The sequence below is a fragment of the Geospiza fortis genome, unplaced genomic scaffold (assembly GCF_000277835.1).
Source record: "Geospiza fortis unplaced genomic scaffold, GeoFor_1.0 scaffold186, whole genome shotgun sequence".
In the NCBI taxonomy this organism is placed as follows: domain Eukaryota; kingdom Metazoa; phylum Chordata; class Aves; order Passeriformes; family Thraupidae; genus Geospiza; species Geospiza fortis.
This window is the reverse complement of record NW_005054331.1, coordinates 5683749-5698399: the sequence shown is the minus strand read 5'-3', so window position 1 is coordinate 5698399 and position 14651 is coordinate 5683749. Positions and strand designations below refer to the sequence as shown.

Here is a 14651-nt window from a genome sequence, read left to right as displayed (position 1 = left end):
AGTAGTAAAGCAGAACTGCTTGAGACAGCAGACAAGAAGGAGAAAGAGCAATTTAAAATTTCACTGTGATCCTGTATTTCTTAAATTCCCTTATGTTTGAAAATCAATACTTTTAGTATTTAAGTGGAGACTTCATGCCAACAATTTCTTCTGTGTGAATGTCTTAGTAATGTTCTGATGAGCATGTAGGAATCAATAAATGCTTTTTTTAACAGAAATAAAGAACTTTCACTCTCTTCTGTTTTTGTTAGTAGCTTCATGCATCATATTGCATTTTAATATTCTGTAACAGAACATCTGAAATTCAAACTGAAATTGCTGTGGTGCCTTATGAAATTATACATGTATTTTGGAGAGAAATGAGCAATAATGCATTTTCTGGAAAAATTCTAAATTGTTACCTTTATTAAGATTTGATAATAAATCTTATGTTACATCTCAGAAAGATCTCTTAAGCTTTCAGTAGTGTTTGGGTTAATAAAATAAACTCACAGAATTTGACTTTTCCATTTCGGTTTGTTTTACTTTATTTTGCAAATATATTATAAATCTAAATGCTAATTCTACAGACATTGTATTTGTACAATCAAGTTCTGCTGAAGCTTTGTTGAAGTCAGACAACTCTTGTGCATACATAATAGAAACTAATACATTTGCACAATCAAGAAGAATTAATCAGCACCATTTGAGTTGTATGTGATCATTTTCTTTAGAATTCTCAGAATATGAGTAAGTTTCACAATGAAAATGATCTTGAAGATTGCTCTGTTCAAGTATCTGACACACTGGTATGAAGTATTCCCTAGTAAAAAAGGGTATTTAAATAAAGCCTGTAAGGAATAAAATTGTCTCTTAAGGTCAAGTGATTATGGAGTATGTAAGAATCAAAACTAGCCCACAGTTGCATTTTTTTTTAATTTGTTATTTCTCCCATTGAAGCCTTAGTGTTTTGAAGGGTTTTTTTAATATTGAAGCAGAATAAAAGTCAGTACTAAATAACTCTAAGAATGAGAGGTGCTTTTTAAAGTGTCTTGTTTTATTTTTCTTTTTTTCTACAAGAAGATTGGATGAAGGAGATCAGATAATTTCTGATGAGACATTAATGGAATTATAAAAGCTTATGCAAAGTGATTTATTTCACAGTTTTTTCTGTGAATCATCAGAATAATTGCTAACAGGTAATTACTCAGTTACATCAAGAGTATCTTGGGTTTGGCCACTTGCACAACAACCCAGGTTTCTCAATCCAGTAACTCCTGTAGGAGTACACCTTTGTGGAGCTGGTGCCAACCAAGGTTCAGATCTCTTAATTGTCTTCTTTTTTGATAAGGAAACACAGGAGAGGAAAGAGTTCCAGCTAGGCTGTGCTTTTTAGTTCTTCCAGCCTCCCCTGGATGGATGTACGAGCCTTGCTGGAAGAGGAATGTCCCCAGCACCGATTTGGTGGCATCTTTACCATTTAGCTTGAGAACACTGGAGTTTTGGGTTTTTTTACCTCAGAGATGCTTGCTCCTTCTGACTCTCAAGGAAGCAACACTTGGATCCAGCTACCCAGGAATCTGAAAGTTACGTGGTTGCCTACTTCTGAAACAGTTTTCATGTCATAGCTTCTTCGATTACTGGGAGTCTGGAGACTTGAGAAGAAGAATAATTTGTAACTATGTATCTGTAATTCACTTTAGTGATAAATCTCTTAAATTCTGTTCTGATATCCCAATGAACTGCCTATCAAGGTCATTGTCCAAATGTTTAGATTTTGTTGCACCCAAAAGGGTGAAAGTGTAGGAATTAATTACATTTAAGCTGAGGTATCTCTTTGAAGTGAAGACAGTTAGCAGTGAACTTTTTTTGGGGGGAGCTTATTGTAATAAAATTTCATAGCCTGCAAAATCAGACTGTCAAATGTGTGTAGGTCTTGGTAGCACCACCCTAAACACAAAAACAAATCTAGAAGTCCCATTCCCCTACATCTCTAGAATCAGGTTTCTTTAGTGTGAATTTTGAATAGCTGAGGTTGAGATGCTGTAAATAGGAACAAATAATGTGAGAAATCTCAAGCTAGGCAAAACAAAACTGAAAAGTTGTCTCCCATTTAAAAATGAAATAAAGCCCTCTTATGCTGCATCTTTGGGCTATCTTCTTCCTCATCTTCTGAATGCACTTACTGGGTGTCTCTGAAATGACTTGGCTACATTATATTGATCTTTTCTGCATGATTAAAACTTTATTCATAAGCTGTTCATTTAGACAGGGCTCCAGTACTGTAGTATCAGACAGCAAGGGATACTCTCCCAGGAATCTAGTGTTTTACACAGGTCTGTTTCGTTTTGAATTCTGTAGTGTCATGATGTGTAACAAACTGTTGTAACTGCAGTTATCTTCAGCTAAAACTCTCTTACATTATTGTATCACTCCTTCTTCCCTTTGAACTTGATCCCTTGTGTGTCCCCTGTGTCCCGTTCCCTGCAGCGATCCCAGCTGGCTCTGGTGGAGATTGGTTTGCTGTGAATATCCTTACTACCAAAATGAGTACCAGAAGCTTCTCAGAAGCCGTGGCAACTGACCACTTGCTTTCACCAGGAGTAGGGGCCTTATGTCTGAATGCCTTGCCCTCAGGTAACTTCCCCTCTCCCACCTTTGTAGAGTAAATGTAAGAGGTGGTATGTAATTATATAAATTTAGGAGTGAAGTGAGCTCTATAAAATGTTACTTGAGTTTCCACTCCTGTTTCTTTTTGTAATTTAAAATTATGCAAAAAATAATTGTTTGTATGCAGCTGTGTGGTTTGGATTCTTTGGGATTTTTGTAAGTCCTGAACTAATTTTGGGGTTGTGAACTAAATCAGCAATCCCATTATAAACATACCTTGATGTGTATTTTCTAAATGTAATCTGGGTATTTCCCAATATCTTTAGGCTATATGACATTTACTGTTTACTATTTGCATCTGCTTAATTCCTTTTCATTACTTATTGTGTATCAACTCTGTATTGACATATTTGAAGGATCAGTCAGCTCTTAAACTAATTTACAGAAGAAAGTGACTGATTTTATTTATTTATTTAAAATTAGGAGTTCTTATAATTAATATCAAAAAGATCTTACTTTGTTGTGAGATCTGATCAGTTAGCATTAAAAAGATACCTGCTAATGTCATATAAATAAATGATGCCATTTCCAAAAAGCAGGTATTGTTATGCTTTTACACCATATCATTATTTAATGATTTTAAATTTCTGAAGTTATTTTTCATCAAATGGCTTTTTTTGCATTAGGTACAGAATATTGTATTTTAAGTGGTATTTTATAGTTATCAAGTATATGCAAATTAAGGGGGTTTTTTTGCTGCCTGCAGTGGGGAAGTTGTATATGCATTGCCACATATTGTTTGATATATTCAGGATTTTATATTATCTTGTACTCACTATGTCATTAAGGCATGACGTATAGGATTGTCATGTTTGAATAAATTTCTTTGTGGTTGATCATATTGGCCATTTCTCTGCTTGATGTGAAAAGACCCATGGAATAGAAAAGCTTAATATTGATCTGTGCGAGGATTCATTATAAATGAAAGGTGAATTGCTTGAGCAATGTTTTACTTGCAACATGGTTGTCATTTGTGCAGTGCAAGCTCCTCATTTATGCACAGTGCTTGGCTGTGTCTGTGCAGATCTGCTTCATGACACATAATTAGATAATAACCACTGATGACAGCAGCTGTCTCAGTTCTGCCTGTACCCAAAAAGCAAGCAATACAGCTTTTCTAAATGGAAAGAAAATAATTTCCTACATGTGTTATTACAGAATTAACTAGGGGAGGCATTACGTACTTGGTGGGGATGTCAGTATTTGAGAAAGTGTGGAACAGGTCTTGAAGTGAGTAGCAGTGTTCTAAGATGTCTTTAGGAAGTCACCTGGAGTGGGAGTCTGTGCTGAAGTCGTTCTGGGTTGTAAGAAAATGGAAGCAATTATTTGGAAAGTGTCAGCAAAGCAGATGTATTATTCAGGGCTCCTGCAATGGGATGGATCAGGAGGTGGTGTGACACTGCACCTGATGTGTTACGCAAATATGGGTTGCTTGTTGAGCCAAGGTCCTAATTAGTGATCTCCCTGGAAAGGAAGATTAGTCCTTAGACTATGATAGGTCAAAAAGCCTGATAACTGTTAGGTGCTTGAGGTCCTATGCAGTAGCATGAAAAGTCCCACCTGAAGCTGTAGGGTTGTAGGTGCTGTTTTGGATTTGTCCAGTGTGCTGTAACCCATGGCCAGCCTGAGAACAGTAGATCCAGGCTGGGTGTGTAAACAAGGAAATGCCGTGTCCTGCTCCAGAGGGTTGGGCGATAAGCACCTTCACAAAAGTGCTTTGCAGGAGGTGATGCAGATCCTCTCCATACTGGACATCCAACAGGCCGTGGAGGGTTCTCCATCTTGCACTCAGACACCAAATACATATCAGACAATTCTGCAAATGTTCATGGTGAGATTAGATAAAGCATGTAGGAATTTGTGTGGAGTGGCCACAATTATGATGGGTAAAGGGGTGATACCTTTCTCGTGTATGAGCTGATGTTGGAGGGTGTAACAGGGCGCCGGTTGGGTGTCACAGTGAGGGGTGTACTTGATCAAACCAGTTACTTAAAATCAGCTATGGTTTGTGGTGTTGCGCTGGATGAGAGGAACTCAATTGTAACAGTATATACACTGTTGATCCCAATACTTTTTTCCTGTGGGAAATTTGACAGAGAGCTGTATTCCTCTTCTATACCTGAAATCTTAAAGTTTGAAGTAGTATAGTGAGCTGAATAGTAGTAGACCTCCTTCATTCTGTTGCTTAGAGTCATGGGAAGGAAACATCCTCCTGAGAAACTCAATTGAAAAAGACCTTCTGTTTTTTGTTTCAGAAATGGTGTCATATTCCTTAGTGATCAAATAACATGGTTCAGCCAGGTGAAACAGTAAAAAAAACCAAACCAGTTATCTTCGTGTTCCATTTCTGCTATTCTATTATTGATCCAGTTGCCAGTGCTTAGTAGGTCATGCTTCCCTTTTTCAAAGCCTGTTGTTTAAGCAGTTTGAGTTCACAACGAGGAGATAAGCAAAACTTGTGGCACATACTGTGATTTAATGATTTGTCATGATTAGAGCATACATTTAGAGTCATATCGCTGAGGAAATTTTATTTAAAAAGCAGAGAAGGCACATGATAGAGCTGGGGAAAGCAGTTGTATATTCAGGAGATGTGCAAAACAGCTGAGAATCTGTGTCCAAATGTGATCCAGAGTACTCTTATTTCTCTACTAAATCCAGAGGTTGGAGTTTCTGTTGTCAAACTTGACAAGGCACCTGGTATTTGCTCCAAACCTTTGGGGAGCACTGCTCTAAGCTTCATGTGGTTTATGGCCTTCCCTATACAAACCATAAGCTTGTGGCTTCAGAAAAGTGTTTTCCCATCTTCTCTACCTGTTTTGGGGTTTTTTTTGTTTCTGTTTTCAACTTCTTGGCCATCTTCTCTGCCAGCATGGTGGAGCTCCAAGCCTGTGGTGTTACAAACAAACCTTTAGAAAATAAATATTTTAGGCAAGGAAATAAATGCATATTTTATGTAGGTTTTGAGTTATTTTAGAGGGAGACAACTGAAGGAACTGTTGTGGTCCTGACTTGTCCATTGATTGTAACTTACTTCTCTTTGATTCTTAATACTGCACTGTTACTGTACAGTCTTCTATGCTTTTCACAAAACTCTTAGTCTGTACTTTGTAAATTGAAGTTGAGCCATCTATCTGTAACTGCATTGGAATATTTAGTGCATGTGTGTGTAGATGAACCCAAAAGGAGCTATGTCAGACAACTTGTGATATTGACAAATTCATATGTCTGGATTCTTGCATTTCAGCTGTAAATATTTTGCAGCATTATTCTACTTAGGAAATTCAATATTAAAGCTGTATTGAAATCCATGCTATCACATAGTAATTCAAACCTCAGATATGTTTTGAGAAAGAAAGTGTAGTTTGTAAAATTGAAAATCAATCTGTGAAAACAACTATGCTAAGAATATCTTCTCACAGCTCACTTGTTGAGAGTTTCCTTCCATGACTTTTGACCTGAAGAGTACAGTCTTAACAGGCAGAGATCCTCTTATGTCTGTCTCCTCTGAATGAAGAATTTTAAAAAAATGTATCTAGAAAAAGTGATGGTCCTTCTTTATTTTTTCCCTGTCCTTCTGCTCCATGTTGAGAGAAACTGGCTTCTATTTTGTTTGTTGGAAGTTTATTGAAAGTAGCTCAAAAATGGCTTTGCTGTTGCCATTCTCTTCCTGATTGGTATTTTGGTATCTTTCTTGCTCTGAAATTTGAAAACCTCTTTCTGTAGGTCCTGTGTGTTTCACTGTGGTGTGTCTGCAGCTGTGACAGGATAATGCTTAGATCTGTCTCCAATCTGAGAGGCATTTCTGGTGTGGCTGAGCAACAAGCAACTCTGAGGCGGACTTCTTTCACAGAGCATGAGTCTCAGGAGGCTTGTGTGTACCTGTGTGTGTGTAATGGCAGAATGGTTTTGCATTTGTTGTGTAAATGTGACTTTAAAATGACACCAGTTTGTAATTCTTATGTTGGCCCTTATGTAGAAAGTCAAGAGTGAGAGGTACTACCAGGTACTGAAAACATTCAATGGCTGCTTTTTATCTTCTAGGAATTTTGTACTACCTGACTCAGATGAGACTTTGCAATGGTTTCTGAGATAGGAAGTTTTATATTTTGCTGTTACTGATAGGTTGTTTTAATGAGGAAGGATATTTAGCTCTTCTCATTATTCTTTCTTGTTGAAAGCAAGAAAAAAGGATAACCAGAAAACAAAATAATTCAAGTCCTTTATTCCCCCCGTAATGTTTCTAAACAGACCATTTAGAAGTACATTAGTTGCCAAGGAAAATACATTTATCGATACTTTTATCTTGATATATTTTTAGTACTGAAATTATGAAACTGTATTATTCACAGATTACATCTCATTGCTTGTGGATAATTTTTGACTGTAAGCAATACAGTAACAATGTATGTGTTATGCAGTACTTCTGTCATAAGAAACATGTCTAGTATTATTTGCAAATACATGCTACTTGTATTTTGTCAGGCTAGGTAAATGCATTTTCAAAGCTAACTATGCCGGGAATGGAGTTGGGGAGTTGGACTCAGAAAAATGCCTTCTCTGTTTCAAGCTGTGTTTGGAAACTGTTAAGAGGAAAGAAAAAAAAAAAGCTTGCCGACTTTGTTCATTTTTTTCCATCATCTCCTCCAGTATCAGACTTAATGGGGACCTTGTGGTTCAGTTAGAGGCTGGTCTCTTGAATGGAAAGGAAATGCTGGAATTGCACCTCCTGTGGCATTGCTGCAGAATGGAACATCATTGAGGACGGACAAACCCCTTTGCTCTCTGCCTGGAGAGTAGCAGCACCTGGAGATTTTGCTGGGGAAAAGTCACAAAGCATACTGCCAACAGCTGTTTTTTCTACTACCTGATCTTGCAAAACTAGACTCAATTCATGAGCAGAAACAATTTTTCATGGCAGATTGAAAGTGTGGTAAAGTATAGCCTGTTCTTAGCTTATAGTAGATACAATGCTACAGCTGTTGGTTTGAAGGTAGAGAACCCATGGGCTCTGTCATGTTGTCTCACTAGGATGTGAACCATTTGACACAGTCACACAGATTGTTTCATTGTATCAGCAAATCCAAGTACATTTGAAATATAAAGTAATTTATATGTACACTTTTAAATAGTTACACTTTTTACCACATGGATATCATATTGAGCTTTCAAGTTTTCATCCAATATTTTATATACCTCATGCTCTTGTGTGTATGTGTATTTCTAATTTGTCTTTAAATTCTATGACTAAATGGAATTAATACTGTAAATAAAACTTATTTATTGCAAGATTTTAACTAAATATATAGAAAGGTACTGTTTACGACAGTAATTTTAGGGGTTTGGGATTTTTTCTTCTTTCAAAAAATTAAAGAGTGAAATAGATTCAATTCTACTTTATATAGTTTAAAATAAATAGTTCAGTAGTTTGAGTCGAGGATCATTTGTTATTCTGGGTGACACAAAAATCAGAAGATAGCTTGCAATATATTTTTGTTTATGTATTTATAAATTGAGCTACTGAGATGAAAAATATTAGAGGGATAAATCAAGTACATCATATCATTTCTTTCCTGGGTGAAATTTATCAAAGATTTCCTCACCCCCAGACCATTGCTTTAAATTAAATTGTCACTCATGTGCAGGATAGCTTTGATTGCTTTATATGTATTTACTTAAGGTTTGTTTGTTTTCAGGTTCACCAAAAATCTGTCACCTGACAAGATCAACCTGAGCACGTTAAAGGGAGAAGGTCAGCTGACCAATTTAGAGTTGGATCAAGAGGTACTCCAGAACATGCTGGATCTTCCAACATGGCTGGCTATAAACAAGGTGTTTTGTAATAAAGCATCCATTAGGGTGAGTGTTTTATTGTCCTGGAGTGGTAATTAACCAAATCTTTTTTCTTTTTGTTTTGTCTTTGTAAACTTTCAAGCAACTTTGTATTAGTAGGAAATTCTGATAAGTGCTTGACAAAATTTTAAAGAACAATGAAGATTTTATCAGCAATAATTTCTTCCTTATTTTTCTTTCTCATGTGATGACGTAAAATACATCTGGAAATAATGAAAATAAGAATAATTATTTTTAAGTTTTTTTTCTTCCTGAATAGAATTCATTCCTACTTGTTTTGAAAATGTAGAAGTAAAAGTTTGTATTTGTCTGCAGTACTTAGTCTATCATCATTATTTATTATTCTCTTTTTTGTGTGTTCTCTCTTCACTCCTCTTCATTTATTGCTTTCCCTCTTGCTCTGTTCCTGTTTCCAAAAATACCTTTTGGAGGGATTCTGATCTCTGTGGGAAATGTGGGAAACAGAATAAATCTAGGAGATAGTGCCTTTTTGGGCATTGTGGCTGCTAATAATTGAAACAATGTGTATCATCTCTATCACATTGTATGAACGTGGAATTAAGAAATGAAGTGTGGCTTGTTCTTGACTGAAGTCACAATCTGGTCAAACATGAACACCTCCTTAGTCTTTTGGTGGAGTTTGTTTATGGCTTTTTGGTGTTCTTTCTTTGCTTTTTTTTCCCACTATGGGAGATTGTCCTGATTTTTCTAAATGCAGTGAACTTGATGTTTTGTTGCAGGCATCTAATTAGTTGTAGGGCAACAAAGGAAATGTACATTTTTTTTCCTTTTAAAGGAAATAATGTGTAAGGCTGTGATGCTTTTTTTGATGCTTGACAACTCACTGTTAAAGAGACCGATTCTGCTTTGTTTCTCTGTTTTTCTACTCAGTGATAAGTAGATTTTGAAGTTCAAACATTTTAACACCTAGTGTGCATAAAGTTACCACACAGTATGTTCAGATGAACTTAATATTTTGAAAGTAATGTTATGCTGAGTTCAGAAGCTAGAAATATAATTTGTATGCTTAGAACACATTCTGTGTGATTTATTTTACTGTATTTTTAATATTTAATTTGCTTTAGAGTAGTGTTTTCTCTTGCAGATACCATGGACAAAATTGAAAACACATCCCATCTCTTTGGTGAGTTCTGAAATAAACTCTGAAATGTACTGTGTGTAGCAAAATCTATATCAAATATTTATATAGTTCTCTTGATATGATTCTGGAAATAACTGAAACAATAACTGGCCTTTACGAAGTGTCCTCTGGGTAGCAGCAGATCAAGGCAAAATGCCTTAATGTTTTCCTTGGTAGGTTTATTTTCTTAATCTGTGGCTTTGGTGTAATCACTGTAATGTTTGACTGTTAGCTCACTTCTGTCACGTTTTTAGTCATTGCATGTTCATTTGGGATTACTTGGAGGGTAGTTGTTTGTCCAAGTCCCCCTTTTACAAGTTCCTGCCTTTCTTTTGGAGCGGTCTTTTCTGGGACTTTTCAATTCTACATCTGTACTTTACATGGTGATCTCAGCTATAGCAGGTTTGACACACATAGCATTTACAGGGTTTTTGTAACCGCTTAGGATTGAGCCTGGCTATAAATAGGAGGTAAAATGTGTAAATAGGACTCAACAACAATTAGAAGTTGCATTAATTCTAACATTTGTTCTCCTTTGTTCTTTAAATATACTAACAATTGTGGTAGCACAAGAAGTAATGTATTTTATGATGAGTAAACTTTCTCAACTGCATTTGCTTAAGAGTGAATATTCCTTTAGCTTTCATGCTTCCCAGTCTTGCAGTGAATGTGCTTGTAATTCCTTCGTTCGAAATCAGACTTGGGAAAGACATGTTGTTTTAAATAATTGATGCATTTGCTAGTGACCCAGTTGGAATGTACTTACATCTGTACTGCTTCTTCCTGACACCCAGAACTTAAAGCCTGGTAATGCTGAGGTTGGATGATTCAACCACTTGGCTGCGAGATGCAGCTGCCAAATTAGGAAATGGGTTTAAGCTGTGCTATTCTTGAACATGACACACTTTGACCTATCGTAGCAAGATGCTGTTTGGTTAGCTCCTGTTGAATTTACATTAGCACTCTTTGAGGCTAAAATAACTTTCAAGGTAACCTTTTTTACATAAAGGTGTCCTTGAACAAGTGCATTAAATAGGTAACAAAAGTTCACTATTCAATGGTAGATTGTACAATGGCTTTTTAATTTCTAAAGGAAAGTGAATTTGGTGGCCCAAGTGCCAAACCTCAGCCCTTCATTACATCACTGAACTTCTGGTATTTTGGCAGGGATGGGGAGAGGGGATATTTTTGCTACTGAGAGTTGAATTAAGTTGGAATAGCATCCTCTGTTAGCACAGCTTACTGGATAACTAGAACCCACTTGTCTAGCCAAAGGGACTTTCACTAAGCTGAGTTGCCCTTTGTGAGAATCAGTCTGTTGACATAGTGGCACATACTGTTTGTTCATGACCCAGTTCTGGTTTTATATGATAAACAGGATAGTTTTGGGGAGTGATATTAGGCCCCACAGATGATCTGCAGCAGTTTTTAGTCTATCCAAGTACAGAAGTTGCCAGTGAAAAAAGACATAGATCTGCATCCAGGCATTCTTCTTTACCTCTTTTTTATATTGTGCAATCTCCCTGAATCCATGTCCTACTGTTCTGTGCACTAGTCATGTAGTAAAGGGAATTTTTAAGAGTGGTCAAACAGGCAAAACTGTTAGGATAACCGGGAGAAATCTTGGCTTCCCCACACCATCCTCAAATTGAGGGATTGGGTTTTCTTGTTTTTTTTCTCTGTTGTTTTCAAGGAAAGATAATAATTGAGGCAGCTCAAAAATAATTTAAAAATGTCAAAATTTACTCTTAACAGCTATTGCTTCCCTTTAAGCATCAAAATACTGAGAAGTATAGATAAATCCAGACTAGACACTTCATGAATTTTTTGGTTGTAGTCAGGTTTTCATGGATAAGAGTAGCACAGAAAGATGTTGAGCAAGCAGATTATGACAACGGGCATGATTAACACAATATGATAATAATCTAGTAGCTAAGGCAGGTTGAATCATTAAGAATCTAAAATTGAGGACAAAGTGGTTTTTGGTATTTGTCTGACCTAAGAGCATAAATGGGGGAATTCAGAAGGGCTGGTAGAAAGTCACAGTTAGGGAAAAAATCTTAATTTCTGAGCTTTGAATCAGCTTGTATTAAGTAGTTCATTGAAAGAACAGCTGTATGGAAAGAAAATGCAGATAAGTATACATTAAAGCATGTCCATTTTGAAATGCAATTTTTGAAAATTTATATGTTGGATAAATAATATTCAGGGATCAAGAATTTAATGATACAGTATTTAACTGGGGATGTGTGTTAGAACTCACAAAATTAAAAACATAAGAAAAAGTTTCAAAAATACAATTCTAGTGCATTACAAAAGTTTGTGGAAAAATTGACATGGTAAGAAATGTTTATGTGTTTTTTTATTTCAGAAGAAGTTCTCAAGTGACCTTTTTTCGTTTGGATTTTGGTTCTTCATGTGTCATCTATTCACTTTGTTACCTCTAAGGTCTCCAATTTAATTTTGTTTTGTTTTTCAAGTCCTTGGATAAAGTTGTAATGGAAATGAGCACATGTGAAGAGCCACGTGCCCCTAATGGACCCTCTCCTATAGCAACTGCATCTGGGCAGAGGTCAGTGATGGTACTTACATGTAATTGGTCAAAAAAGGTTTGGCATTTTGTAAAACAGATTCACTGCAAATTTTCAGAAGTATGTAGGGTTGCAGCCTGCCATTCTCATCTCCTCCAAAATTTTATTTTATTGCTTGTGTATGAAGTAGTGTAGTGATAATGGAGTTGTCCAGGCCCAAGCCTGGAGAGAAGATGTGAACTAGATATAGATCTTGCAAGGTACATTTCATAGGGCTGCAACTGCTATATCAGATATTTACTGAGTTTAATTGATATTAAGTTTTTTAAAAATGAATAATATCTTGCCTTCTTCCATTTTGGAAAATACATATAATGTTCATGTGGGTTTTCAAAATTTTTCTTTTTTATTTGTTTTGTCTAAAGAGTTTTAAGGGTTGTTTGTTAGTGCAGTGTTTTAAAGTTCTATTTCCTTAATTGTATCAGCTGATTCTTACTGGGAGATTTCATGCAAACTGTATAGCCCAAAACTTAAGCAATTTGGTGGGACAACACAACATTACATCAGTGATTTTATGTCTCACTACACCCCAGTAATTTCCTTTACACAGACTCAAAACACTTTTCCGTGGTCACAGGGACTTATATACAGAAAAATAAATTTGATGATACAATATTTTTCGTTGTAATAGCTTCTATGCAAAGTGTAGAAGTCTATGGGCCTCTGTGTCTCCTAAGGTACAGCTTGATAATCGCAGCCATAGAGATTTTGTGTAGAATGAAAGTTGAAAAAGGAAAAGGAATGACAAACCACACAAGTTTTTTGGTTTTTTTTTAAACAAGCAGAAAAAGCCAGCAAGAAAACAAAGGGGTGGAATTTTTTAGATGTTAAAATAATATTTAATATTGAGTTTTCCATACCCTAATCTAAAACATTCAGAACATATAAGATTTTTATTTAAAAATTATTTACAACAGCTTAATCTTTTTTAATACCGGAATGCATGTTGATTTACTGTAGAGGTGTAGCCACCATTTAGGATGCCTTTCTTTATAGAGTGAAATAATGTAAATACTTTATACTATTTTGAATATCTGAAAGTTATTATTTTTAATGGACAAAATATTTTGGCTAATTGACATAAATACTAACTGGACTGGAATTGTCAAGTAATTAATTTGACACGAATTACTCCTTACGTTTATAAAGAAGGGTAGGTTTTCTGCATAATGATGTAGACTGCTTTTTTAATGTATGTATAATATCATACATACATCCTTGTAATTTAACATCAAAGGATTGTATTAAATGTTATAATTTGTGCAGATTGATCTTAGTCAAATATATGTTCTTTAATTATATAGAGATGAGGATCACAGTGAAAATTATTGTAAACTACATTGAGTATATTGAGCAAAAGTTGCTAACTGTAGAATACATAAGTGTCTTCATTTATTTTAACATCTGTTTCATAATTTATTTAATGTATTTAATTTTGTGCCCTTTCACTTGGTTTATTTTTAATATGTTGGCATTTCACTTTTTAGTGAATATGGCTTTGCTGAAAAAGTGGTAGAAGGCATTTCAGTTTCTGTGAACTCCATTATAATAAGGATTGGTGCAAAAGCCTTTAATGCTTCATTTGAACTTTCCCAGCTGAGAATATATAGTGTAAATGCAAACTGGGAACATGCTGACCTTAGATTTACCAGAATACAAGAAGCTCAACGTGGAGAGGTAAATAATACTTTTACTAACTTTTTTCCCTTCTTTTTGTGATAAAGGAAGAAGTTGAATTGCAACCTTTTACAGGATAGAGAACATTACTGGGAATGGAGACATTCTGTGCTCAGTAATTTCAGTTGTCCTTTAGGAGCACAAATATGTAAAAATGGTGGATGTGAGTCAGATCAAAGAGCCAACAAGGATGCTTAGGCAAGAACAAGACCGAGGTGTATGGTTTCCCTCTTATGTTCTCCAAGTGAATGACTATTCTGAAATGCAAACTGAGCCAGACTTGAAGAGTACTGAAAGAACAAAGAACAGTATATTAAATATGGAAGGATAAGAAGTTGTGCTGGTTTTGTTATTGTTGTTGTTATTAGTCGTAATAATAATAGCAACAGCAACAACAACAGGAATTGTATTTTAAAAAAGTTTTAACTGGTTATTTATTTGCTTGTGAGAGTTTGCCTGATAAGGATTTCTTTTCTAAAGCAGTTTTAAATGAAATTTAGTCAAGTTCTTGTGCAGTTATTTTCTTGGAATAGCTAAATCACATGTATATATAAAAACATAATAGCAGTAAATTGTGTATGTTTCTACTGTCCTGGAGAGTAGCGCATGGAAGTGCTAGTTTGTTGTACATCATTCATTTGCCTTCTCCCAGCTAACCAAAGTTAAATGTATACTGAGTGCAAGGTTGATTATAAATAGCGTATTCAGGAACACTTGTTTTGGCATCATACATCTGGCCA

At 35.5% G+C, this 14651-nt stretch overlaps 1 protein-coding gene across 1 annotated transcript in view; it reads left to right on the top strand.

The window, feature by feature from the left end:
- Positions 1-8346: 8346 nt before the first annotated feature.
- The window catches only part of UHRF1BP1L (UHRF1 binding protein 1 like), a 34259-nt gene continuing 27954 nt past the window's right edge, over positions 8347-14651 (top strand). The window contains exons 1-4 of the mRNA XM_031057556.1: positions 8347-8508; positions 9608-9646; positions 12124-12215; positions 13722-13911. Of these exons, the coding sequence (XP_030913416.1) occupies positions 8446-8508; positions 9608-9646; positions 12124-12215; positions 13722-13911 (384 nt within the window). The 5' untranslated portion in view covers positions 8347-8445. The remainder of the gene's footprint in view (positions 8509-9607; positions 9647-12123; positions 12216-13721; positions 13912-14651) is intronic.